The sequence below is a fragment of the Globicephala melas genome, chromosome 14, assembly GCF_963455315.2.
Source record: "Globicephala melas chromosome 14, mGloMel1.2, whole genome shotgun sequence".
Classification (NCBI taxonomy): domain Eukaryota; kingdom Metazoa; phylum Chordata; class Mammalia; order Artiodactyla; family Delphinidae; genus Globicephala; species Globicephala melas.
In genome coordinates, this window is record NC_083327.1 from 14,587,152 (window position 1) to 14,615,127 (window position 27,976).

The 27,976-nt window shown below is 41.8% G+C and overlaps 1 protein-coding gene across 1 annotated transcript; it reads right to left on the bottom strand.

The window, feature by feature from the left end:
- Positions 1-530: 530 nt before the first annotated feature.
- ELOVL4 (ELOVL fatty acid elongase 4) lies at positions 531-27,848 on the bottom strand. Its single transcript, XM_060283792.1, has 6 exons — positions 27,440-27,848; positions 11,088-11,275; positions 9,621-9,701; positions 6,290-6,461; positions 5,099-5,226; positions 531-2,588 (listed from the first exon to the last, which is right to left on the bottom strand). Exons 1-6 carry the CDS (start codon positions 27,537-27,539, stop codon positions 2,313-2,315), a joined length of 945 nt encoding a protein of 314 aa, XP_060139775.1. The 5' UTR covers positions 27,540-27,848; the 3' UTR covers positions 531-2,312.
- Between the last annotated feature and the right edge of the window lie 128 nt (positions 27,849-27,976).

Sequence of the window (27,976 nt, forward strand, 5' to 3'; positions counted from 1 at the left end):
AAAAAAGCACAGCACAAAAATGTTAACATGTACACACTGCTATATTTTAAATGGACAACCGACAAAGACCTACTGTACAGCACAGGGAACTCTGCTCAATATTATGTAACAACCTAAATGGGAAAAGAATCTGAAAAAGAATAGATACACGTATTATGTATCACTGAATCACTGTGCCGTTCACCTGAAACTAACACATTGTTAATCAACTCTACTCCGATATAAAATAAAAAGTGAAAAAAAAAAGGCTTACGTTTAAAGTGACAAATGTACGAATTCAGAAGAAAATGATATGTTTTATGTCTGGAGCCAAAAGTTCTTCCAAAGACAGCTAAGTTTTAAAGTAAAAATACGCTACCATAAAGGAATAAGCTTTTTACCAGAAATTGTTGACACCCAAGTTCTAGTTTCATTTCTTTTCATTAGAAATTGGCAGCAGGGGAGAATTTAGAATATTAACAACTGAATCAAATAAATAAATATCTAGCAGGTAATTTACATTATAATCAACTGATTAACCAAAAAAAAAATCATTTTTCCCACAGCAGTAGTATATTTATTGTGCTGAAATCAGGTAGCAGGGAAGGAGTAGCTCTGGGGAACCAGTACAGAAAGCTCACAAAGATTTACACATCTCTAGTCATTACACACTGAGCAGCAAAAACAAAAGTGTTGAATCCTCTTAGACCAAACTATTATATACGCGGCAAATTGTCTGTAATTCTCATGTCTGCATGCCTTGGGGGGAAAGAGTGTAATTTTAATGCACAATAAATATTTTCTGGTTTACAAAATATTCTGAAATACTCTGCACAAACAGCATTACATCCTGCACATGCAGTTTTGACATGTTAAAGATACTTATACTTAGAAATATTCATGCCTTTTTTTTTTTTTTTTGGTCACATTTTCTCGAACGATCCCTGTGCGATACCCACTAGCAATTTAACCTATGTAATAAGACAGGGTGCAAGTTCTTTCCTAGTGAATTTCCAGTTGTTTTTTTATATTACATGAAACACTTCCTTTGTAAACAGCAAATTTCATTTTCTGATTCTGGCTACTCTCACTTTCGTGTTCATCTTATGTCTTAGCAATTAACACTTTGTAACAATCAAGCACTGAATTTAATGATCTTTAGCACCAAGGAGTCAAGAATATTGCACCAAAATGGGTTTACACTTCATATCTAGTTACAGATAAGATCTTGCAACTTTGTCACAAGAAAAGTCACTCCAAAATTAAACACGTTAAAGGAGAAGGATAGTTTCACAGAGAAGCTTGCTGGACACTACTTGTAAAAAAGCACAAAACAGTGTTAGTGAATTTGAAAGTTAATATTAAAATCTACATTAGAGGACTCCTTGATTTTTTAATTAAAATTTATTTAATTTTAACTGTTCTTTCCAACAGAAGAGGTAGGTATATTTCCACATATGAAAAATCGGTAACAGCCACAAATCAAAACAAGGAAAGCCTGATAAAAATCAACATACTCTCTTCTAACAGCACATAAATGTAACTATGATGTTACTAATAGAGACATGAGTTGTTTCATGTTCCAATCAGACAATAACCTTAATGTTTATCATATATATCTGGTAGTAACAGGAGTATTGAAAGGCTGCCTTTTCATCACAAAAATTGTTTCCCACAGTGATCTGTGCTGCAGGTCACGGTGACCTTTGAGTCGCCGGGCAGGATTTTACTGTAATTCTTATTTTCCCCAACACCATCATCATCAAGCCTCTAAGAGTCTACAGAGATCATCAGATTTTTAAAATTTAATTCCAACCAAGAGGGTATCTTCAGACTAGAGGTGGAGAGATTTGACCACTCCAGTCAGCAAATGAATTCAAACGTGCACGTTTTAAAGTAGCTGCATTTCCAGTTTGGGACCAGAAGAGGGAAGGTACCTGATCTTCATCAGTAGGTAAGTAGCAATTTAGCCAAAAAAAAAGGCATAAAGACCATGTTTCTGTGATTATCAGTCTGAAGAATGAAGAGACATGAAAACTCATACATTGTACACATGAATATGAACAGAGAGAGGGGCCTCCAAAGTCACGTGATGATTGCTTTGGTCTGACAACATCAAGGCTAATAAAAAAAATGTTTAAAATAAAAACTTCATAAATAAAACATCTGGGTGTTGTATTTAACACTTTACTCAATCTAAAGGTCACTAATACATAGAGCACGTTTGTCTTTTTCTCCCTATCCCCAAACCCTCATTTGCTTCTGGTTTCCCTGAAATCGTATGTGAAGTGGGAGCTTCCTCGCTGTCGACACCAGGTAAGGCCCAGTTCACTTTACTCTCCCTTGGCCTTTCCATTTTTCTGCTTTCTTCCATCTTCTACCACTAGGTGGTTTTCTGATTTGTTCACACCGTTTGCTGAAATACCATTCGCAGCTGTTTTTCCAGTTTTGGCTTGCTTAGGCTCTTTGTACGTCCGAACATAGAAGTTAAGGAAGAGACATATGAAGCTGACTGCATAGGCAATGAGAGCCCAGTGCATCCATTTGGGGAAGGGGCAGTCGGTGTAAAGGGACAGCGCTGTGTGCCCAATGGTCACGTGGAACTGAATCTGAAAAACAAAACAGCGCAGGTACGTTTACTGTGGGCAGCAAGCAGCTCGTCACGACCTCAGCATCTTCTGTGCGGCTGAGCCAGGCCCATGGCGTCGCCCCACGGTCCGAGGCTTAAGAGTTCTCTGGTTCCTCCTTACTCAGGCTGCTGCTCAAATGACATGTCCTCAGCTAGGGCTTCCTGCTAAGACTCAAGTACCTCCACCCAGAGGGTACCTCCATCCCTTTAACCGAAGGGTTCTGTTTTGTGTGGGTTTTTTCGTTTCATAGGAATTGTGTCTTTTGCATCTGCTGACTTCTGCACTGTCCACCTCTCCACCCGTGTACAACCGAGAGTGGGGCTCTGCGTTGGTCTCCATGATTCCCGAGCCCTTGGCCTGGTGTCTGGGCTCAAGGAATTATTTTTTGCATAATGTTGAATAATTTTACCTCATGAGAGGGAATATCAGTGGCCTAAGAGAGTAAAGTAGTGGTACTATAGGCTCTTCAATTTTTGTTTTCCTCCCTTTTTTTTTTTTTTTTTTTTTGTGGTACGCGGGCCTCTCACTGCTGTGGCCTCTCCTGTTGCGGAGCACAGGCTCCGGACGCGCAGGCCCAGTGGCCATGGCTCACGGGCGCAGCCGCCCCGCAGCATGTGGGATCCTCCCAGACCGGGGCACGAACCCGTGTCCCCTGCATCGGCAGGCGGACTCTCAACCACTGCGCCACCAGGGAAGCCCTCCTCCCATATTTTTTACTGATTTCTTTCCACAAAGTTGTCAGCAAGCCGGTACATGTACTTCTAAAAATGAGCTTATCAAAGTGGTTCATTACTTGTTTCTTACAGAATAGCAGACAGGTAAATATGCATTTGAAGGGACACAAGTCTTTAAAGACTAAGATTTTTTGGTAAAATTTTGTAGATATTTGAAAATAAGTGTAAAAAGGGTGAATGGTTCTCAAGAGTTATGAATTCCATGGTATTAACAAGGGTTAGCTTTTTACAAGATTAACATACACGATTAACTGTTGTGAGAACTTCTCGCTTGGAAATACACTACCTTTCATGAAATTAACATCCTGTTTGGAAAGGGTAATTGTGGTTTCTCTTTAAAGGACAGCATTATCAATATTAATTACTATATTAAATATTAGTTTTAAAATTTATCCCATGTTAAGCCCCAAATTTCTATCAGACTAAAAAACTTTAAAAGTTTTCCATGGCAAAATCCAGATTTTAAGAACTTTTGATTTCACAATGGTTTTTAGGACGTGCATCACAGAAGAAGGGTGAGTGTGAGGGGCGGAATCGCTAAAGGACAGTCAGGTGCAGCCTCCAGCAAAGCAGAGATGGAGAGTTCACGTGAGTTTTGTCACCTCCTCATTTTCTTGGGACCATCTAATAATTACTGAGAGAAACGAATTACACAAACTATATAAATGGCTTATACAAAAACTGGAGGAAGCTTCCTGTAGCACTTTACTTACAGATGAATCCTGCACACCCAGCATTTCCCAAAGGTTGTGCTTCCTGTTTGGTTAGCCTATTGTTTAGAAACTTAAAGCAGAGATGAATAATCTTTCCAAATGTGATTCCACTGTACACTGATAAAACTGTGTACGTGCTATGATTAAAGCAAATTATAATAAATTCCAAGGCTTAAGAATAGCTACCAGGTTGGTTTTGGATTTCCAGTTTGGTTACTGGGCTAGTGCTTGGCTTGGAAGGTTGCACGGATGCACCCAGATGCTACAAGAAGTCCTACTGGGGGTAGGTGCTGAGAACTGCCTGCTCTGAAGACTAGCATTTGAGAATACCGAGTTCTGCTCGCTAATGAGTGTGTGTCGGGGAATTAAGAGTTCTCTGGTCCTCCTTCCTTTTCTTAAATTTAATTAATTTTTAATTTTTTGGCCGTGCCATGAGGCATGCAGGATCTTAGTTCCCCAACCAGGGATGGAACTCATGTCCCCTGTGGTGGAAGCTGCTGGACCGCCAGGGAAGTCCCCCTTCGTCCCTTCCTTTACCCCACCCCTTCCTTGGCTCTGTGCCTTTCCTACAACTTTCATATTCTAAACGTATGGGATCTGTTCACAAGGATGGAAAAATGTAATAGACAACAAAATTTACATAAGGGCAGGATGAAGAGAGGCAGTAGTAACATTTTAAGTGAAAAAAAAAAAAAGCCTAAGAAAGAAGTTAGATTATTTTTCTAATCATAAATGAGTCTGTGTACTTTGTGGTGTGCTTAGGTCTTTACTCATCCATTTCACAAATACGTTTAAAGGATATTTCTCTTAGACAAGAGCTGAGTCTGGTCTTTTAAGGACATTTAAAAAACGAGTGGCCATGACCACTAGGTCTATGAACAGGTAGCTCAGAACCAAACAGCCTCAACTCCTATAGCTGGAGCACAGAGAAAGTCGGCTTGGTAACAGAAAATTGCTGAAAACGACTCAGTACTTTACAATTAATTAGACTCAAACATTCTCAGTGTTTCACCAGAAAAAACTTTAGAAGCATTTAACTCACCAGCTGCAGCATGGTCAGGTATCGTTTCCACCAAAGATACTTCTGAATCCATGGGCCAAAGGCGGTTAACCCGTAGTATAAGTACATAATCACATGGATGAAGGAATTCATCTGGGCTCCGAAAAATGCTTTAGAAAAACAGAGGTAATTAATTACAAGATACAGAAACCTGTATTAGGTGATAAACCATTTAGACATAAAATAAATGAATCTACATTATTTTCCAACATTTAATCTTGAGTACAGATGAGGAATAAAAGTTGTAAAATAGTTCTAATGGAAAAGCCTTCTCTTCAGATCATGCCAAGTATTTTTAAAGTTTAGAGTCAGGCTTTCACCATATAAATAAAAAAGGGTGTCCTTCAAATGCAAAGGACTTTCAAAGTGGCAAGTTTTCAAATGAGGGTACTCCAGTGGCTTAAGTAGGCCCCAATACAGAACTACTGCCAGTATTACTTTGCATTCTATTACTCTTGGGGAGAAAAAGTCATGGTACATATAATTGTTTAAGCAGATTTGTAAATGTTTCATTATTGCCTTTACATGTGCTGATATACATAGCTACAACAAAATAGTACTTATTTCTTAGTTTCCTAAATAGTTTTAAATGGAAGGTAGCAAGGTGAACTGTACTATTACATACTGACTTGTACCCTGGGTCCCCATCAGAGGAATGGTCTGTTTACAGCTCAGTGATGTGAATCATCTCCAGTGTACAGGCATCTGAAAAGCTGGAGGCAGACCTTGGCCAAACCGTGAATTCAGATTCTCTTCAACACTGAGAAGGCTACACACAATTTCCTTTGAGTAAGAACCAACAGGTGCACTTGGGCCTGTCTGACAGCAGGAGTGGGCTTTGGGCTTGGAGAGGAGACAAAGCCTTCAGACTGAGAAGCTGTATCTTGGTATCCTCTGGATCAGAACCACTAGAACTGTTCCCTATCAAAATATAACTTGCTATGTTTGGGATTCGTTTATGCTTATCTCTGGGGTAAATCTGTAGGTGTGAAAGTAGTCACAGATAAAAAGCTAAAGCTTTGCTGTCTTCAAATTTCTTTAAAGTGAAATTAACACAGAAATAATTAACCATGAAAGTAAATTAAATTATAGACCAAGTCAAATTCTCACTACTTTCCATCTTCCACATTTACATAATTTACTGCCTGGGGATATGTTCCTGAAAATGCTCACCCTGTCCCCCTGCGACCCACTTAATTCCAATCCACCACAATGTAAACATTGTACAGTGATGATATACGTGAAGGAAGGAGACTTGGTTGTTTTTCTTCCTCAGGATAAAAAACACTGTGTCCAAATACTCAATTCCTTTAGAAATAAAGTACCACCACAGAGCAGCAGCTATCTGTAGAAAAAAAGGGAAAAAAGCATTTTACAAACACCAGAATGACACTATCACATGGTTTTCTACACATTCTAAGTCCTAAACAATCTTCACTGCACAAAATGTAGGAGGCACAGAATCATTTTTGTCTAAGTGGGTGTGAAACCTAGGCATCTATTCACAGGGAAAATAATGGGAAAGAAAGATTCCAAATCTATATCTACACAGTGCCAACAGTTCAGAGAAAATTTTCAGTCTGTTCCATAGCTGGATGTCACCAGTACCCAACTGCTGAATGCAGAGCTGTAAACACTTTCACATTGCTGTGATTTTCAACATGGTAGAGAAACTGAGATATTTACTTGGTAAAGGTATTTCACTTGTTCATGCCTAGCCTATATCATACCTCAGAGATGCTTGCAAGTGTGCTTGGGTATCAACTGGGCTCTGTGAGTGTCTTGTCTCTCTCTCTCTCACATATGTTAATATGCAACAAAATACTTAATCACAGTTTTTATTAGGCAGTAACGTCTTTAAAATGATAAATTGCAACAAACAAACACACACAACAAATATTTCTTAGGTCATAAATATAATCCTGCTTACATAAATAAGTCTTTTCTTTTCCTGGGCTCTAATTAAGACACCAGATGGTGCAGAAAGATTACATTACACGCTGAGATTAAAGATCCTAGGAGCCAGTGAGAGGTGACCTCTGTATGTATGTTTTAAAATATTTTCCAAGGATCCTACTAAAATAGTAACCTCAATTCATCTTCCTTATGTCAAGTATTTTCTATGACATGTGTCCTATGTACAAATACCAAAGGCAGCGGTACGTAACTGAAATCTGTTCGTACACCTCTGTGGGTCAGGGGTTTGGCAGATTCACTCACAGCCAGGCTTAGGTGTTTCAGAGCTGATAGAGACCTTCCTCATTTTATGCCTGCACCTGTTGGATGCCACGGGTTTTTGTTTGTCTGGGTTTGGCTTTTTGCTTTTGAAAAACAAAATGACAATTTTAAAGTGTAGGCAAGGAAGAAAGAGAAAGGCCAAAGAAAAATTAGTATTGTATTTACAAACTGAGAATTATTTACTGAATTTGCTTGAGTAATAATATTGTTGAAAATGATGAAGTTGTTTGAAAATAGGCTTGAAATAGGGAATTTCTCACAGCAACACTATAGTATTCACTATTATGTTAGTACTTTAAAGTATAACATTTTGATGCAGCAAACTTTATCTAGAAGGGAAGAGATAATAATGTCTTATTTCTCCCCCCATCTGGGCCTCTAAATTAGCCACAACTCATGAATAGTAATAAATAATCCTTCTCTTTACTTTGTAAACTGAATAGCTACATCAAAGTGAAGAGATCCTTCTTGGCTACATAACAATGGATACAAAAATGAGTCTTTGGGTAAAACACTTATTCTGCCACATCTCATGTTAGAGAGGAGGAGAGAGCCAGGAAATTTTCAAATGCAATCTGCTGCCGCTCTGGTTCTTTCTCCTACTTGATTTCAGTTCTCACAATAGCTCAATTTTTTTTTTTTTAACATCTTTATTGGAGTATAATTGCTTTACAATGGTGTGCTAGTTTCTGCTTTATAACAAAGTGAATCAGCTATACATACACACATATCCCCATATCTCTTCCCTCTTGCGTCCCCCTCCCTCCCACCCTCCCTATCCCACCCCTCCAGGCGGTCACAAAGCACCGAGCTGATCTCCCTGTGCTACGCGGCTGCTTCCCACTAGCTATCTACCTTACGTTTGGTAGTGTATAGATGTCCATGCCTCTCTCTTGCTTTGTCCCAGCTTCCCCTTCCCCCTCCCCATATCCTCAAGTCCATTCTCAGTTTTTAAAGAACTGACCATTTATGAATGCCAGGATGGTAGGCTCACAATGACCAGAGTGGTATTTTTAAAACTTTATCCCCAAAATGTTAGCATGTTGTTTCGTCCAAGGGGTTTACCTAGGTTCACTCCTCAGAGAAAGCAAGCCCAGCGCTTTTCCCTTTCCTTCCCCCGGCCTGAGCAAGACCAGAGTCAGCGCTCCACCCAGGGAGAGGCTCTCTAGCGAGGTTACCTTAGCCAACAAATCTGTATAAAGGGGCTCCTCTCATTCCCTCTCAGTTGCATCACGGGTCTTAGGTTCTTGTTAACCATTTGTTTACATGACTAGTGTCTGCCTCTCCCACCTTTGCTAGAATGTCAGCTCCACAAAGGCAGGGATCCTATCTGCCTTTCCACCTGGGTCCCCAGGGCCCCCTCACACTATCTGCATACAGCACATGTTCAATACACATTTGTTCAATGAATAAAACCAACATGACAACCAAAAGGGGTGATTTTTCTTTCATCGGTGCATTATGTCTCCTAATAGGGAAATGAAGACAGAGACATAAAATGGTAACTACGTGAAAGCAATCTGGTGCTGGGTCTTGATGAATACTGCTATTTATATTGTCCAACCCCAATGCTAAAGAGCTACTTTTTTCCAAGGGCAGCTACTACAAATTATATTAATACATAAATTACATGTAACATAAAACACACACATACATATAACATGTTATATATGCTATATAAATGTTTTATGTATATGTAATGTTTAATATGAACCATAGCACACAAGAGGAGTTCAATAAATAGTTAATAAGATAATTTACTGATGCAGGTGACTGCAAAGTACAATATGATAACACTATATTACTAGTCTACTTTTCTGCAAAGATGATAAAAACTGAGTTTATACCTAAACAAGTTGTGCTGTGCTTAATTTACTAAACAGTACATAGTTTATAAGATGTTCGTTTTCCTCAGGCTTTCTTAACAAATGAATTCAGCTTTCTTTAAGAGTTTCTATTCTTGACCGAAAAACAAAACTCTAAAACATCATCTTTATACTATACATGGAACTTCTTTTTTTATTTTTTTGAGTACTGCGTTTTAGTAATCCAACACACCTTCACTCTCACATCACCAAATGAGAGAAGATACTGGAGGGATGAAAACAGATTTTCAATTATGTACTTAAAAAAAAAAAGCATAGCTTTGTTGACTCGAAACAATCCAGTACACTTTTACCACTATACTGAGGAATGTTTTTCACAGACTAGGGACTACAATATTAAACCAACTTCTACTGATTAACAGTGTTTTTAAGGTACTTACCCTGACTTCGTGAACGTTATCCGAATAATCCACACTCTGGCAAATATAGCTATATCCTGCGTTATATGATCCCATGAATAGCTGGAAAAAGGGAAGAATATTTGGAGTAAAGTTTCAGTAGATACAGCATGTATAAGCACTACCTACAATATGCAAACTTGCAAAATATTTTTAAAAGCAATACGGTCTTAAAATTTTTCAATGCATTAAACATTTAATATGTTGGAATTTCTAAAATTTACTGTCAATTTATTTTAAAATTGAAATCTAAATTTAAAATGACATGTGACATGTGGACTGAGACAGAGACTCTCTACCTCATAATATTGAGAAACTGTGATTCCTCATATGCAGCAAGAGTTGCACGGATTTCTAGTCTTGAACCAGAGTGGGTTGCATCTAACAAATTGGGTAAAGTATCCAAAGAAGTTAAAGTTTTTTATGAAGTTGAGCTTCTGTAGGCTAAGTTGTCAATTAAAGAAAGGTTTTTTAAAAGGAGCATACTTGGGCTTCCCTGGTGGCGCAGGTTGAGAATCCGCCTGCCGATGCAGGGGACATGGGTTCGTGCCCCGGTCCGGGAGAATCCCGCATGCCACGGAGCGGCTGGGCCCGTGAGCCATGGCCGCTGGGACTGCGCGTCCGGAGCCTGTGCTCCGCAACAGGAGAGGCCACAACAGTGAGAGGCCCGCTTACCGCAAAAAAAAAAAAAGGAGCATACTGTTCTTTTCCCTAGCATCACCAGTCCAGTACTCTGGGTTCATACAGAACATTAATGAGGAGTCTCGTGGAAAACAAATTCCTTTCACTCTTACAACTTAAGAAATGGCTGTGCCAATCCAGCCTTTAGGATTTTCTTTCAAAATGCCATGGAGGATTTGCTGCTGCCCAGAAAGGTGGGCAGTGGTTAGTAGCAACAGCTGTGTAACAGTTAACTCACTTCAGTTCCAACATAAAATACAATTACACTATGTAATAGGATTAAAACTTGAGATCGGTATTCTACATCTGCATATTTTCATCAGTTACCAAACCTGAAACTGCTGAATAAGAATTGTAAACATATAGCTACAACTATTTACTGAGCGCTTAATATGTTCCAAACACTATGTAAAAATTATCTCACTTATCTCTGATACCCTAGAAGTTAGGTATTATGCCCATCTTACAGATGGGGAAAATGAATCTCAAAAAAGTTAAATAACTTCCAGTGTCAGAAAAGCTAGTAAGGGTTATTTTAGAATCCAGTCTGTCTGCTTCAAAATCCCACTTTAAACAACTGTCTTACACTTTACATATGTTTCATATTTTTGTTATCCAAAAATGAAAACTGTCAATAACATAAAATTTACTCTTAGAGTAGCTAACATTTATCTTAGGGCACAACGTTACAATGATAGTTTTACACTTTCTCCTTTTTTAATTTGCAATAGACTTGGGGAATTATAAAGTGAACTTTAGTAAACCTACCTCTCTAAAGATAAAAAGGTTAAGCAAAACCATCCCGAAATTATAGATAATGAGCGCTAAACGCATCTGGAAAGGTTCTCGGTCCTTCATCCATTTTGGACCCAGCCACACGAACAGGAGGTAAAGGGTACTTATACAAAGCGTAGGCAACGGGGACTGCATCAGAGGCCAATTTTCCACGCGTTTATCTACAGAGAGAACATAAAATTCCTTATACAATAAATGTTCTATAAAATGAACTTATTAGGAAGCTTAATGTTTCAACTTAGTTTTCCTAATTTGACCAAATACAGATTCTTAGAGGTCCAACAAAAATACATGACGTAAAAACCAAAGAAACAAGACCAATTCCTGGGAGTACCTTTTGAAAATGAAGTTTCATTACATAAGGCACACGTTATATGTTGTACAGAGAACCTCAAGAACAGAGAGAAGAAACAAAGCTCATTGAAAATTCAGAAGAGGCTTGGGATGAAAAGTTAATCAAAGGTTTTATAGACAGAAAATAAATACTTTAAGGAGAAACCTGACTTTCATATTAAACATCTGAAATGTACTAGCACAGTTTGGAAGCTGCTCCATCCTATGCCGAAAGCAGGAAAAACTTAGTAAAATGAAGAGGTCTGGAGCATGGAAGCTGTGCCCCGGAATATTTCTGGATACTGAAGACAAGAGTACAGTTATATGTGTATTAAGTTGAGGATTAAGTTAGAGATCATTACATTTCTATAACTTAAACAGCAACCACATATTCAAGACATTTTTTTTTCCTTGAGAACATGAGGCTACCTTTTTTCCCATGAATATAACCAACTTAAGTACTCTTCTCTAAAGCTATAAATCATTTACCTTGCATATGTGTGTGTGTATATATATATAATGTAACATATTATTTCATTTAAAATGAATCAACTGTTTTTAAATTCAAATATGCAACCCTGCATCAAATTTATAATAGAATCTTGCCACAAATAAAACATTTCTAAGAGAAGCATGATGATGAAATATGAGGTTGACAAAAATTTACATTACAAAAGGACACTGAAGTTAATTTTTATATTTCTAAAAGCTAAACAGCATTTTAAAGGTTGTGAATCTAATGTCTAGCTTATTCTTGGTAATGCAAAACACTTCTATGTTCTATTTTGAGGAAAATAATATATTTTTTTAAGTAAAAAAAAAAATTTATCTTTCAGCCAGTTCGTAAAACCTAGACTAAATGAATTTAACGTAATTGCTCATTACAATGTCCCCCTATTTAAACTGTCAGTTTTACTAAAACTATATATGCAAAATAGCTCTGGGTAAGTTAACTGTCTTTCAAAATACTTTACCTAAAAATAAATTAGTCTGTTTCTATATGCTGTCAACAGAAAATAAGATACAAGACATGAAACACAAATACAAAAATATTTAATCACATAGCTTCTGAAGTTGGGGCGTGACACAATAACCATGGTTTCTATAAAATAAGAGTTGTTAGAAGGGTGGGATAGTGACTCGAAAGAAAACAACAACAACAACAACAAAAACCCAGAAAAACTGATTTTACTTTATCGTTTACAGAGGAGGCCTACTCTCTGTCTATTCATGGAAATTATGGTTCTGTCATTCAAATCAAAACATATTCTAGAATTAAAAATAAACTAAAGTACTTAAAAGACAGGAGAGAGAGTAATCCTCTTACAAGGAGGGGGTGACTTAAAAGATGGGGGGCTGATTTTGTTGAAGGCACTGTGCGACCATGGTCTTACCAGTGATTGTTCCCTTTTCTTTACTGTTGTCATGTTATTCTTCTGTGACCATATCTTTCTACGCCAAAAGCCAACCTAAAACATGGGGTATTCATCGACTTAGATCTTTATTTTTCTATATTATAGAAAAAAAAAAGAAACTAATACAAACCCCCTAAATCCTAAAGCTTGGCTGTACTTCAGGTCACTAGGGAAGGAGCTGCCAGGGAGCTCCACCTCCATCCACAAACTAGAGAGAGGGCAGATGCTGCTTTTCCCATGGATACAAAGAGCAAAAGGACTCTGTTATGAGAAAATCTATGTAACAGAGACAGGAAGATAAATCCACCTGTAAGGAGACTATAATTTCTGACATCATGGATTATGTCTTACTCTTTTTATTATTTTTTTTTTTTTGCGGTACGCGGGCCCCTCACTGCTGTGGCCTCTCCCGTTGTGGAGCACAGGCTCCGGACGCTCAGCCTCAGCGGCCACGGCTCACAGGCCCAGCCGCTCCGCGGCATGTGGGATCTTCCCGGACCGGGGCACGAACCCGTGTCCCCAGCATCGGCAGGTGGACTCTCAACCACTGCGCCACCAGGGAAGCCCTGTCTTACTCTTATACACACAGAATTCCTCTTGACTTCAAAGGCAGTTCTGAGCAGCAAGCAGGAAAAAACTAGGGAAATGGGGCCAAACTTTCCCCTAAATCAAGAATAAATAAATAAGCTCCTTCTTTCAGATGCACAGTGTGAGTAACTCACTCAACAGAGGTATTTTTTTTTGAATATTCTCAATATGTTTTTTTTTTTAACATCTTTATTGGGGTATAATTGCTTTACAATGGTGTGTTAGTTTCTGCTTTATAACAAAGTGAATCAGCTATACATATACATATATCCCCATATCTCTTCCCTCTTGCGTCTCCCTCCCTCCCACCCTCCCTATCCCACCCCTCCAGGCGGTCACAAAGCACCGAGCTGATCTCCCTGTGCTACGCGGCTGCTTCCCACTAGCTATCTACCTTACGTTTTCAACAGAGGTATTTAAAGAGACACAAGTAAGAAGCTGAAGGTCTGATGAGATGAAGCACTGACAGAGGCCAAGAGAAGGGTACAGAGGTGGAGGGCAGCAGACAAGGAGCAGCAGACGTATCCGAAAAGGCACAGGAGGCTCCATCAGTAAACAGCCGGGCTGAGTTTCAACGCCAGCTCCGCAGCTGTGGGTAGGACCTTAAGGGCATAATCGGTCCTCATCTCCTGACGGAGAGATGAAGGGGAACTAGATTAGTGCTTCTCCAACTTTAATGAGGAGAAGAATTACCTGGCGGCACAGTTACAGTGCAGGTTCTGACTCAGCAGCTCAGGGTACAGCCCATTTTTAGGAAGATTTTGCATTTTCTAGGATTTTCCAACTGACTCTACGCCAAGAGCGTCATGGACCGTCCTTGAGAATCAGAAAACTAGGGGATCCATTGGGATTTTTTTTTTAAACTTTTGAAAATTGTTACTTTTTAAAATAACAATTAGGAGGAAGAATGGAATTGAAGGTAAGGAAAACTGGATCAAGAAAATAGGCAGTTTCCGCTGGCCAGGGGACCCACCTCTCACGGCCAGAGTCCCTGCACGTGTGTTCCCTTACAGGGCATCACATGGTCCTGTAAACTTCCTTAAAATGCCATCTCCCTCAAGGCAGGGCTGGGTATCTCGCTCTTGTATTACCAGGCCTGCTGAGGCGCCTGAACATTTATTTGATGAATAAATGAGGAGTAGATCTTTTTTTTTTTTCATATTACTCCCTTATTGTCTATCCCTTCAGTGAAACCCAACAGTACAGTTACTGATAGTCGAGGTTTCTTCAGAGCCCAGCAGCCCTTTCCCACAGCTCTTCCCAAACCTCCTCCACGCCAGCTCACAGCTTTAACCTGAAGTCAGTCAACACCACCCCCTCCCAGTACTGAGAGCATGTGTGCTCCACGGGGCTCAATGTCTTTACCACATTGCCTTCTCCAGGGAAAAAACACAACACCCAACAGTGCAGGTCATGCCTTCACTTGACAAACACTTAACAGAGCCCTATGTCGAGCCTATAAAAGGCGACATTTCACACCATATCCACCTCACATTAGCCCTCCAGTTCACAAGGGTCAGAGAACTCTCAAAACTTCTACCCCCAATGATTATCACAGAAGTTGTAGTCATCGTCAGCAACGTGAGTCACAGTACAATAGCAACCTCCACTCTGTGATAACATTTGCATGAAATTTCTCCATGTCTTTGCAGTTATGTGTCTTTCTGAATTTGTGTGCGTTAATATTTCTATCTGACAAGATAGCCTACACTTCTTTTACATGTTCCCTTTTCCACGAAAAAGAAGGACTGAGTAGGTCACAACAGTATCAAATGATGATATGAAAATTCACCATTACTAAACAGTCCCCCAAGCCCCGAACCAAAAACAAGTGATGGCAGATTAGGACAGTAAAGAAAAACCACGAGTACCGAAGCTTTACCTATTTTATATTAATAATGAACTATTTTATGTAAAATAATGAATTATCCAGCTTCTCATTAACACAAATGTTTAAATGACATTTTTTATACGTTGCCCTTCTTCTAAGAAAGATGTGTGCACTTGCTTACTTTTTTCTTTTGGCTTTTTTCCGGTTTTATTGAGAAACAACTGACATACATCACTGTATAAGCTTAAGGCGTAGAGCATGCTGGTTTGATTCACACAGACTGTGACGTGATGACCACAATAGGTTCAGCTGACATCCGTCTTCTCATATAGAGAAAATGAAAAGAAAAGAAAGAAGAGAAAAAGGAAAACATTTTTCCTCCTCGTGATGAGAACTCTTGGATTTACTCTAACAACCTTCCTATACACCACGCGGTCGTGTTAGCTACAGTCCTCACGTCGTACACCGAACCCCTAGTGCTTATCTCATAACCAGAAGTCTATCCCTTTTGACCACCCTTCCTCCAATGCCCCGTCCCATCACCTTCCACCTCTGGTAACCATAAGTCTGACCTCTCCTCCTGAGTTTGGTGTTTATTTTTTTTAATAACCTTTTGAAGGTAAATTAAATCCTCTATTCATTTGAGTTACACGGAATCCAAATGTAGATTAGGCATATTAGAGTAAAAGAAGATATATTTCTGGTACACTGTCAATACCCTAATCCTACACAGTTATGGGTGGGATTCCATACCATGAATTTATTAGGGAAAAAAAAAAGAAAACGTCTGTTGAAACCCTATCCCTCCCGCCACCACTGAAGTCAAATTCTGTCATCAAGGAATACCGAGATTCAAATGGGTTTCACGTAACACTCTTGGGAATTCTCTCTTTGAAAAACTCTTCTTTTTGGTGGGGGTGTGGGGGAATCAATATGGTAGAAATACAAATTGGACTCCAGTCGATCTGTTTGCCAAATTGTCTTCTCTCTGTATTTCATATTATTAATATGTTTATCAACAGGTCTATGCCTTCGTATCTTGATGATTTTGCTCTTATTTTTGAGCCTACTTAGTAACAATTTTAAGCCTTTCATGTTGCATGGAAGCCTTGATCTAAATCAGATGTGTAGAATTTTAGATTTAGAAATGATCCCTTTGTCTCAAAAATGAGATGCAGAGAGGCCAAGAGACTTGCTGGAGAAGGTGGAGCAAAAAGCCTCCTGTGGCCCAACAGCTCCTCCAGGACCACTCAGTCACCATGCCCACTCATTCTAAGGGAGAAATGCTCCCATTAATTTCTTCCTAAATTACAGGTTTAAAGAAAATTTTCCAATAGAATTGTGCCTGTCAATCATGTTCCTTCAGGAGAAAGAAAACAAGAGGGACCTACAAAAGTCCTCTTAGCGGAAAGAAGGACAAGAGATAAACAAACCAAGGCGCACGTTTTCACGGGTGGTGCATCTGGCAGACCTGGTCCAGGATCGTGATGCTTTGGGAGACGTGACACTAAATGCTGGGGAAGGACCGAGGATGCCTGGCCTGAACAAAGGAGGCCTCATCAAATACTAAAGAGCTATCAGACTTGTGCTCTATTGCCAGAGGGCCAGTGAGAAGAGCTTTAGGGAAATAAATTACACCTAAGTTCAGAAAATTTCTAACCATGGGGTCTCTTCTTCTGTAAGTAGAAAAGCTGTCTCCCTTGGTAATGAGTTCCCTCTCTGAGTTTTAAAGTTAAGCAAACCTAAAGCTAAATATTATAGCAAATCAAGTTTAGGAACAAGAAACTTTATTTCAATAGTAAGAATTACTAAGACACATTACCTTAACCGTCCAGACCCTTAAGAGTTAACTTCTTTCTCAGGAAAGAGTTTCCACTTAGAACATTTTGACTGTTTCATAAAGCTCATGCCCAGTGGGACTGATTTATTTACAAACATTAGTCTGGACAGCGATGACACAATTTTATCCATGTTAAAAGGCCATGGAATGGTTACACAGCCGTATGCGTTTGTCAGAACTCACGAACTGATCCTCGGAAAGAGTTCATTTAATCATGTATAAATTTACACCTTTATTTTAAAAATGGGAGGAAAAATGGTCCATCTGAAGTGGGGCTTCCCTTGAACACCCTCCACCAAGAGTCTTTTATTCCTTACCTGATTTATATCTTAAAATCATCCAGCATGGTATACAGAACAGCTTTTCAAGTCAGGCCCTCCATCCTTTTTGAGCTAAGTGATTTGCAACAGGTTATTTGGCCCCTGACCTCTCAGAATTCGCCAGCTATTGGAGGAGACAGACATGAAAAATCAATTGCTTTGCAGGACGATGACAGCAATGTCAGAGGCCAGTCTGAGAACAGTGGCAGGGCAGGAGAGAGGCGATGAGGGCAACTTCCAGAGCTAACATCTGAACTGCTCCTTGAAGAAAAGAGGAGGGGCTTGCCAAGCAGACAGGGAGGGCGGAAGGCTTTCTTGCAGAGAGAACCGTATGTATAAAGAGCCCCAAATAAAGAGATAAGGCACTTATTTTGTAAACTAAGCAGGCCTGAGGTAGAGCATATGTTCAAGCAAAGATGGCAGGAAATGACTAGAGATTTACAGGTCAGATCAGACCTGGGAGAGTCTCACAAACTATGCTGAAGACGCTGGAACTTATCCTGTAGATAAAGGGGAGATGCTTCATTGGTTAGAAACAGGAGACCACATTCGGCTTTTAGCAGATCATGACGGAGGCAGTGGGAGATGGACTGAAGGGGAAAGGCAGGGAAACCAGCTGGATCAGTGGTTCTCAGGTATCTGTCTGTTGCTAGGCTGCCCGCAGAAGGATCATCTGCTTGTTAAAAATACAGATTCCTAGGCTCCACCCCAGTATCTACTGTTCCCCTGGTGATGCTGACGGGCAGCCAGCCTTGGAGACCACTATAATGCAAGAAATGAGGGAAACCTGGATTCGGGGGCTGCACTGGTGATGGAAAAGATAGGCAGATATTAAAGTCACGGGGGCACAATCTACAGACGTGGTGGCTGACATGGACGTGAGAGGTGAGAGTGAAAGAAAAGTTCAGGATTACCCCCAGATTTCTGACCTGCCTGGTGGCACAGATGGTAAAGTCATGGATCCAGGACAGAGCATAAAGGAAGAGGAACAGATCTGGAAGGAGATGATAAGGTGCATTTTTTAAAATTTATTTATTTATGTTGGGCTGCACTGGGTTTTCGTTGCTGCGTGCGGGCTTTCCTCTAGTTGCGGCGAGCGGGGGCTACTCTTCATTGCGGTGCACAGACTTCTCATTTCTCATTGCAGTGGCTTCTCTTGTTGTGGAGCACGGGCTCTAGGCGTGTGGGCTTCAGTAGTTGTGACATGCGGGCTCAGTAGTTGTGGCTCGCGGGCTGTAGAGTGCAGGCTCAGTGGTTGCGGCGCATGGGTTTAGTTGCTCTGCGGCATGTGGGATCTTCCCGGACCAGGGCTCGAACCCATGTCCCCTGCATTGGCAGGCGGATTCTTAACCACTGCGCCACCAGGGAAGTCCGATCAGGTGCATTTTTAAACAGCTTGTGTTTGAAGCACTCATGGGACACCTAGGTGGAGGCATCCAGTAGGCTCTGGAACTGCAGATGACTGCCAGGGCTGCAGACGCACAAGAGAGTCACCGGCAGTGAGAACCCCAGCAGAAGTTCAGGTCACAAGGGAAAGAGCGCATAGAATGAGAGAATAAAAGGAACAAAGATTGAACCCTGGGGGACACTTAAGGGAAGAGTGGGATCCGTGGCTGCGAAGCAACCAGAGAGGAAGGAAAAGAGAAAATGATGTTGTGAGGACCAAGAGAGTAAGGTGTTTTGAAAGCGATGGGGTGGGCGACAGACGCTATGGATGGAGAGTCAACTGTTCTCCCCTCTTCTTTTTAATGAGGAAATAATAACCATCTCACAGGGTTGATGGGCGATGGTTAAATGGGAGAGCTCCCAGCACACGTGGACACCGCAAAGTCCTTCCTTCCGCTGCATCCCCTTCCCTCTGCACCCATGCCTCCACGCAGGTGTGTCCTACGTCAGGGATCATCTGAGCCCCTCCTGCTAAGAGTCAAGCCCTTCGATGTCTTCCAGGCCTTTTCTTCCTGACCTAGAGGAGTTCCCTAGGTTCTGGATATGGGCATTCAAGTCAGACTAGCAGCCTGACAACCCCAGCTTCCTCATTTAGCAGCTGAATAAGCCTCAGCAAGTTACCTAGTCTCTCTGGCCTTACGGGTGATGACAGGGTTGTTGGGAGGAATAAGACACTGCGTGTATAGTGTCTGACACAGAATAAGAGCTCAATACGTGTCAGCACTGTCATTATTACTGACAATAATCAAACCACTAAATCCTCCTCTGTCCCAAGAGGAGTTAAACCAAATTAAAGAAAAATTACCATCAGTAATTTTTATGTTCTATAGAAAACAAATATAAAGATTAAGTTTAGACTATCTAAGCCATTGTTTTAGGAGTTATTACAAGGATTCAATAAAATGGCCTTAAGAGAACATGTAGTCTCAAACCTTCTAATTGTACAGGTAGAAATATGAGCCCCAAAGAATCAGGAATAATTTGCCCAAGACCATGTAAAAATGTAATAATTTGCCCTTGGCCATGCCCAAGACCATGAAACCACCTGCAGAATAATAAACTTATTCTCTAATGTTACTGTTATTATTTTTGACAAAATAGTTAACTCTGGGTTGTTCAAGGAATGTGTATATCATTAAATGGGTACAGAATTATAGCAACAAGCACAGTGCTCTGTCAAAACAGGTGCATAAATATCCGTATCCCTTTGTTTTTCTATTCCTTTAACTATTTCCTATGGAGCAGATAAGAGAAAGTGAAAAGGACTAAATATGTTTTTGTTTTTGTTTTGTTGTTTTCGGTACGCGGGCCCCTCACTGCTGTGGCCTCTCCCATTGCAGAGCACAGGCTCCGGACGCGCAGGCTCAGCGGCCACGGCTCACGGGCCCAGCCGCTCCGCGGCACATGGGATCTTCCCGGACCGGGGCACGAACCCGTGTCCCCTGCATCGGCAGGCAGACTCTCAACCACTGCGCCACCACGGAAGCCCAAAAGAGGACTAAATGTGAATCTGTTATTTTCACTACTTGGGCAGCACCAGTAACAGTCTTGCTGGGAAAGATTGGCATTGTTGCACAGAATGTGGTTTTTCAATTACTTATCAATATATGTTTGTTTGAAATTGCTTTACCTATTTAAAGAATTTTTTAAAGTTCCATCTATATCCAGAATTTAAGAGCCGGATGAGACCTTAGAGATTACCTAATTCAACTCAATTAAGAGATGAAAAAAGTTGAGTTGGAAAAGCAAAGGGACAGCTCCAAACTCTCACGGCTAATTAGCGGCAGATCTGGGGCTAAAACCTTGGTCATCTAAACACAAGTCCAGGATCCTTTCCATCCCCTACACCAGGCTGCCCTCCTCACTCCCACACACGTCACAAGGCTTCCGCACAGACTATGAAGAGAGAGGAAGAATTACATCTGATTTTATATCTCTTGAAAGTATTTCGTGCTAAGTGATTTAATGGTTTGATTCCTTCATTAAATTTAGTCAACATCAACTGAATTTATGACTACCTTTAAAAATGATAAAGATCATTTTTAAAACTCTCTGTAATTTAGTGTAGCCCAAAACCTTATTAGTATTTAGCAACCAGAATATATCACTATTTGAAATTATACTGGATTAAGAGGGTTGTATCAAATCAACAAATGTATGGGCACTTCCTAGTGTTGGGGAGAAAAATACAAAGTGAAAAGATAAATAATAATGAAGGTTAAAACAGTACAAGACAACAGAGTCCCAGAAGGAACAGCACAAGGATGTACATGAGCAATTGTTTAGGATGATGGGATCAGATGCAGCAATGAGCTGCTCCGGGTACCACGACGGAGAAAGGCTCCGTGTGGGAGGGAGACTGAGCCGGGACGGTCTTGGTGACGGGCACGTGTGGCAGGAGCCAGGGGAAAGGGCAGTAAAGGCAAGGGCAGTGTGATAAGGGACGTCAAGGCAGACGTGCACACGTTTTACTCACGGGTGAGTTATCCAAGTTGGCTAGAGCTGCACGTCTGTGGGCAGGGAAGTGCTGACTGACCAAGTTAGAACGGAGAGCTGGAAACTGGTTTTGAAAGGCCATGTATTTCTTCCTCCCTTCTCTTTTCTAAAAGTCAAAACCCATATGATTTTTTAAATATATATTCTAATACATTCTCATTCTAAGGTAAAATAAAACAACAGCACCTTCATTGAAAAACGTACTAATAATGAAAAAGAAAAGAGCCATGTAGCACGAGAAAAGATAGATGCTTCTGTTACCCAACTCTTCTGTATGTGCTAATATATGTCTAATTCAAAATAATAAGTGACTCAATAAATGTAAAATAATACTTATGTTAATAATATTAAATCGTTCACTAATGACATTATCATAGGACAAAAAAAATAAAACATCGAATTTTAAAAGGATGATCAACTTCTTTGTGGCACTTAAGATCACAAAAGCACTGCCTGATATAACTATCTATGTAATTCTTAAAACCTTGTTTCCCTAAGCCAAAGAATCTAACTGTATAAAACTGTGTCCTGGGGGCTTCCCTGGTGGCGCAGTGGTTGAGAGTCCGCCTGCCGATGCAGGGGACACGGGTTCGTACCCCGGTCCGGGAGGATCCCACATGCCGCGGAGCGGCTGGGCCCATGAGCCATGGCCACTAAGCCTGCGTGTCCGGAGCCTGGGCTCCGCAGCGGGAGAGGCCACAACAGTGAGAGGCCCGTGTACCGCTAAAAAAAAAAACAACAACAAAAAACTGTGTCCTGACACTAGTTTTAGAATTTGCACTGTTTTCCCCTTCTGGAATTCCATCTGTGATTGGATGCTTTGCTACATGCTGCTGGGGAATGGACAAGAGCATCAGACATTAGAATCCAGGAGTCTGCCACCAAAAACCACTGGTGAGGGAAAAAGTAACAAGAATCAAACAAACAAACAACCCTAAAATGGCAGGCACCTCCTAGAGGCTTCAGGGAGGTTATGAAGGAAGGATAAGACCAGGACCCCATTGAAAATGCTGCCTAAGGGAGATCCCACATTAGAAGATGGACACGTTCCACATATTTGTCTTTAATTAACTGCCTAGAACTTAGAATGTCTTTTCTCAAAGAAACATTGAGAATGGTAAGTGAGTTTCCAGGCTAGGCCAAACAAAAAATCTGTTTTAGATAATAACGTAGATAAAAAACTCTAACTGTGACAAATAACAAAACCAACGTAATTATAATAGACGATATTAAAGACCCGTGCTCCTCTGGGGCCCGGCAATCTGTGGGACAGACCCTACCTATCTGAGCTGAGTTAAACATCCCCTCCCATGGGCCCCCAGTTTCAGCACGCCAGGCTGACTCACTGGCCCTTAAACTCATTCCCAGTTTCCATGGGTTTTTAGTTTTGACACCCCTTTCCTTAGTCGACCTTTCAAATACTCTCCCCAACAGTACCCACATGAACTTCACGTGGTGAAACAGCTAAAATACTCTAAAGGCAGAGCCCGTACATTCCTCTCACGACTCAAGACTGCGGTGCAAGTAGAAGTGGAGATGAGGAGGGTAGAGAAGCAATCTCCTGACCTTCCCTAGGCCCCAACTAGGCCTGACTCTAACTCTGATCACACTGCCTTCAGACCATGATGCCAAGGAAGGTGGAATGGCCGTAAGCTGCATGGGGCGGTGACCGAGTGTCCTCATTCTCTCCCCGGAGCCCAGAACTGTGCCTGCACAGTGGCAGGTGATGAGGTAAGAAGGAAAGATTATACAAGCCTAGCTTCTGAATTTCATCATCATCCCACAGGAGTCCTCCCTCCTCCTGAACCACTCATCCCCTTCTCCCTTCTGCCCCTCCAAAGTGAGGGTAAGGCCAGCTAGACTGGCCTTTCATGCTCTAACTTCAACTCCCAAGTAGACACTCATTTTTCACCCAAGTATAGGGGGCCATATGTGTGAACAGAGAGCAGCGTCAAAGTCCCCCACCAAACACACATGCATGTACAAACATACTCCAAGAACAATGGCTGTTTAAAAACATGTGGTCAATGTACACAGTGCTGTATTTAAAATAGATAACCAACAAAGACCTACTGTATAGCACAGGGAACTCTGCTCAGCGTTATGTAACCTAAATGGGAAAATAATTGGAAAAAGAATAAATACATGTATATGTATAACTGAATCACTTTGCTGTACACCTGAAACTATCACAACGTTGTTAATCAACTATACTCCAACATAAAATAAAAAGTTTAAAATAATTTAAAAAAAAAACGTGGTCAAAAAGAAATATGGTAGTTCAAGAGACATCTGGCCTTATTGTGGGCATGCTGGCTACTAACTTTCTAGGATGTTTCTATGTTAATGTCAGTTATACAAAATGGTACTAATAAGTATTTATTAAAATAATAAATGCAACGGAAAATATAAGGTACAATTCGGGTACAAGTGGGTATTAATAAGTTGGGGGTATTAAGACTCATTGGTTTTCAAATTTTACATACAATTCTTCTTGAATGGATGTACACTTTGAGCCTAGGACCCCAGTCCTAATAATTTTAATGTACTCATAAAGTGAAAAAATAGAAGAAAAAAACACAATGACATCAGAGTACCTACTCTCATGCCACCAACGGGTATAAAAATGTCCTATACCAGTCTATAGTTTCCTATATGTTATAAAGCAAGACTCACTTGCTTGTTCAAAATATCTAAAAATATAATATAGAGAAGGGAAAATTTATTTTTGCTGTTTTTCTAAAAGTACAGCTCTTTCAAAGTTTTGACTCCAATGTATTAATGATGTAGTAAAAGTAATACTTTCTATGTTTATACACTGTGGGACATATTCTGTATTTGCTAGATATGTCTCTCTGAAAAGCCCAATTTTTTTTTTTTTTTTTTGCGGTACGTGGGCCTCTCACTGTTGTGGCCTCTCCCGTTGCAGAGCACAGGCTCCGGACGCGCAGGCTCAGCGGCCATGGCTCACGGGCCCAGCTGCTCCACGGTATGTGGGATCTTCCCAGACCGGGGCACGAACCCGTGTCGCCTGCATCGGCAGGCGGACTCTCAACCACTCAGCCACCAGGAAAGCCCAAGCCCAATTTTTATACATTGCTTTGGACATATTTTATTAAATAACCACCATTTGGGAGACTTCCCTGGTGCTGCAGTGGTAAAGAATCCGCCTGTCAATGCAGGGGACATGGGTTTGAGCCCTGGTCCAGGAAGATCCCACATGCCACGGAGCAACTAAGCCTGTGTGCCACAACTACTGAGCCTGCGCTCTAGAGCCTGTGAGCCACAACTACTGAGCCCATGTGCCACAACTACTGAAGCCCGTGAGCCTAGAGCCCATGACCGGCAACAAGAGAAGCCACCAGCCCCCATTTACCGCAACTAGAGAAAGCCTGTGTGCAGCAACGAAGACCCAATGCAGCCAAAAATAAAAAAAGAAAAGATAAATAATAAATTTATTTAAAAAAAACCACCATTTGATATAACAGCGCAAAATGGTATTTTTGCAGAAACTGCCCTAGGGCAAAAACCTTTGGGCTCATCAAATGTACTCTACAAATGTGTAACTATTCCTGTTCTGAAAGTCCAAAGTAGATAAGAGTTAGGCAGAAAACTTTACACTTAACTTTACACTTAGGCAGAAAGCTCAGTGGAGAGAAGTATTTAATGAACTGAAAAAACAGAAACAAAGAAGCACACAACTACAGTGTGGGATGAAAGCACTCAAGGGCACAGAGCCTTGCTCATTTCTTTCTCTCCCTGAATGATCTGCATTCTTTCACCATACTCATAGCTATTTCTCAACACCATCTTTCTCTCTGCCCACTTTTATCTTCCCCTCTGACTCATCGACTTCTTCTTCAGCCTCATCTCATAAGCTACTTTTCTACTTTGAAACTCCTTCACCCAGATTTTCATGAAACTATAGCAAGGAGATCCTCCTGGAATCAGAGTAGTGCAAATGAATCAAAGACCGGAGAGTGGGGCAGGCCTATTCTGCCTGAGTCTGAAATAGCCCTCTTACACAGCAGCAAAGTAGAACCCACTAAGCCTCTAAGTTGGCTAAGAAATACCATCTACCTACACTAGGTAGCTCATTACAGGAAGCAAGGAAGCAGTCTCAGGTTTCGTAAGTGGATAGCCAGAGCATGGGTGAATACCTTCCCTCTGATCTGCTAGTGAGAGGTCACTTTGTTCTAGTGGCTACTCTCACTACTCCGGCTTGGCCCTTAATATTATATTATTTGCCCTTCACAGGCTCGTGGACAGCTTTCACATGAGGCAAGTGCACAAAGCTTCCCGTTTCATTTGTGATTTTTTTTATACAAGCATCATTAGGAAGGAATTAACCATCACAGAAAGGCATATTCTACCTTTGCTGTCAGTTGCTCTGCGACTCCAGAGGTGGGAAAGCTCTGAGGTAGGAAGGGAAGACAGACAGGAATGAGAACTCCTGGGTGTGGCTGGCTATATGGAGATCTGAGGACCTTGACGAGGCCTCAACTCTGAAGCATGCAAAGTGCAATTATCTGCCAAAGAGCTTGCCTGACGTTCAGCTCTGTACAATTGTGTCGTGGGAAACCCTGATACAATGTTTAAATAACCAAAATCACAGAGATGAAGGGAAGGATACATCTTTCCCAGTTTTTGTAGGTATAGCAGCATAACCTCAGCATACACTACATAGAAGAGAGACTTAAAAAGGAACGACTCCATTAAAAAGTGCTTTTTAACCATTTGCAAGTGCAACAGCTAAATAAGTAGCTTATTTCTCAATGTCAAACTTGAGATCTTCTGAAAAAGAATACACTTTGCTAAAGAAGTTAAAGCCATATCAATGCCAAAGAATCATTTTGTCTCACACATAAATAATTCCAGCACACCTTTTTTTCCACGACATATATCCCATGTATTGTACTGTGTTCATGCTGTAACCACTGTCCCATTGACTCTAACAACGAACACCAAACTATAGGAATATATTTCCATTCCTTGGGAAGGGAGGCACAGTCCTAACATGTAAGGTTAACCTCCTCCGCCGCTGGGATGCAGGGCAATACTGCAAAAGGACTGGAAATGGCAAAACATAAGATCATTTCTAAAATCCTGTTAGCTTAACTGTTTATTTCAAAAACTTGTAAATGCTTTAAACCCAAAAGTAACTTAAGTAAATGAAGAAAACAAATGGTAAAATATAAAAATAACATATTAGCACAACTCTTCCCCTTAGAAAAGCTGCCTAGCTCAGCCAACTAACCATCCCTGTCAAACTGCAACACTGAAAGGGAAAAGTTTGCCAATTTAAGACAACTGTATACGTGTAGGCTTCTGGGACCACCTCTAGGTGCTGCTGTAGAGACCCCCTTTCCTAAAGATTCCCTACTTCTTTCCCGGTGTTTTAACCTTCCCCCTCCCCCTGACCGCACTGCACTGCGCAAAGCCATCACAGACAATCACTTCAAGCCTATCTGTTGTTGAAAAAGCCTCGGAAACTAACCTCCTCCAAGGTTCAAGGAGCCGAACAATGGCTTTTGACTTTTCATTCCAAATTATATTCTAGATGGACGAGCTAGACAAGAAACTATTAGCAGGTGTGTCAAAGCAACCAGGAGGCCAAAAAAAGCAAAAGGACAGCGACCACTGGGCCCTCTGCCCTCCCGAGCCATCTCACCGACGGAATATTGCTAAATGTTAAAAATGATCCCTGTGCAAAAGAGAAGTGTCAGAGCTCGTAAGATGTGGGACCACAGGGTGGGGCGGGCCTGCGCCGAGCTCTCAGCAGCACAGACTCCATCTGAAATGCCAGCTCCTGCATCCGAGAACCTGACGAGAGATGGTGGAAGCTCAGAGGAAAACCGGGCAAGCGTCGAGGGGAGGGGGAAGAATTAACGTTCGGATCAGATTAACCAGTGCCCTAGCGCGGTCTCCGCGCCCGGCACCTCCTCGGATCCGCAGCATCCCAACAGCCACAGGGGGCGGGGGCGCTGCCGGGCCGGGCGCTCCGAGGCCGGGGGCTGGTGTCTTCCGCGGGGCCAGGCGAGGATGGAGAGCTTTACCTGTGATGGACAAGGTCCAGCGGTAGAGCTCCACGGTGTCGTTGAGCGCCGTGGACACCACGTTCAGGACGCTGCCCGGCTCCGAGTCCAGGAGCCCCATCGCGGCGGTGAGCGGGCGCTGGCGTTGGGAGGAGGAAGCGGAGACCCCGCGGGAGGATCGACCTCCGAGGCGACGGCGGACCGAGCGAGCGGCAGCCGGCGACCCCTCTAACGGCGGCGGCCCAGCTGCGTCTTCTCCCCTTCGTCGGGGCGCCGCGGCGGCGACGAGCCGGGCGAAGGAGAAGGTACCGTCAAAGCTCCCGGGGGGAGGAGGAGGTGGTGGAGGTCCTGCCGTGAGTGCCCGGTGCTGCACCCGTCTGCCGCCACGCGCCGCCGCCGCTCCAATCTCCTCGGCCGGCGTCACGTGGCCGCGTGCGGGGAGGAGGGGCCGGCGCGCCCCTCCTCCCGCCCGCGCGCGGGGACTTTGCGCAGGGATACTGCGGCGGGGAGGGGCCTGCGGGAGCCGGGGCCGCGCAGGCGCTGGCCGTCGCGCATCAC

Bases quoted from the DNA above. Each gene is read 5' to 3' on its own strand.
- ELOVL4 (XM_060283792.1), bottom strand. From the start codon at position 27,539: ATGGGGCTCCTGGACTCGGAGCCGGGCAGCGTCCTGAACGTGGTGTCC. The intron at 11,276-27,439 runs GTAAAGCTCTCC...TTCTCTCTGTAG, and splicing joins CTGGACCTTGTCCATCACAG to ATAAACGCGTGGAAAATTGG. The intron at 9,702-11,087 runs GTAGGTTTACTA...CCCTTTTTCCAG, and splicing joins ACCTTTTTATCTTTAGAGAG to CTATTCATGGGATCATATAA.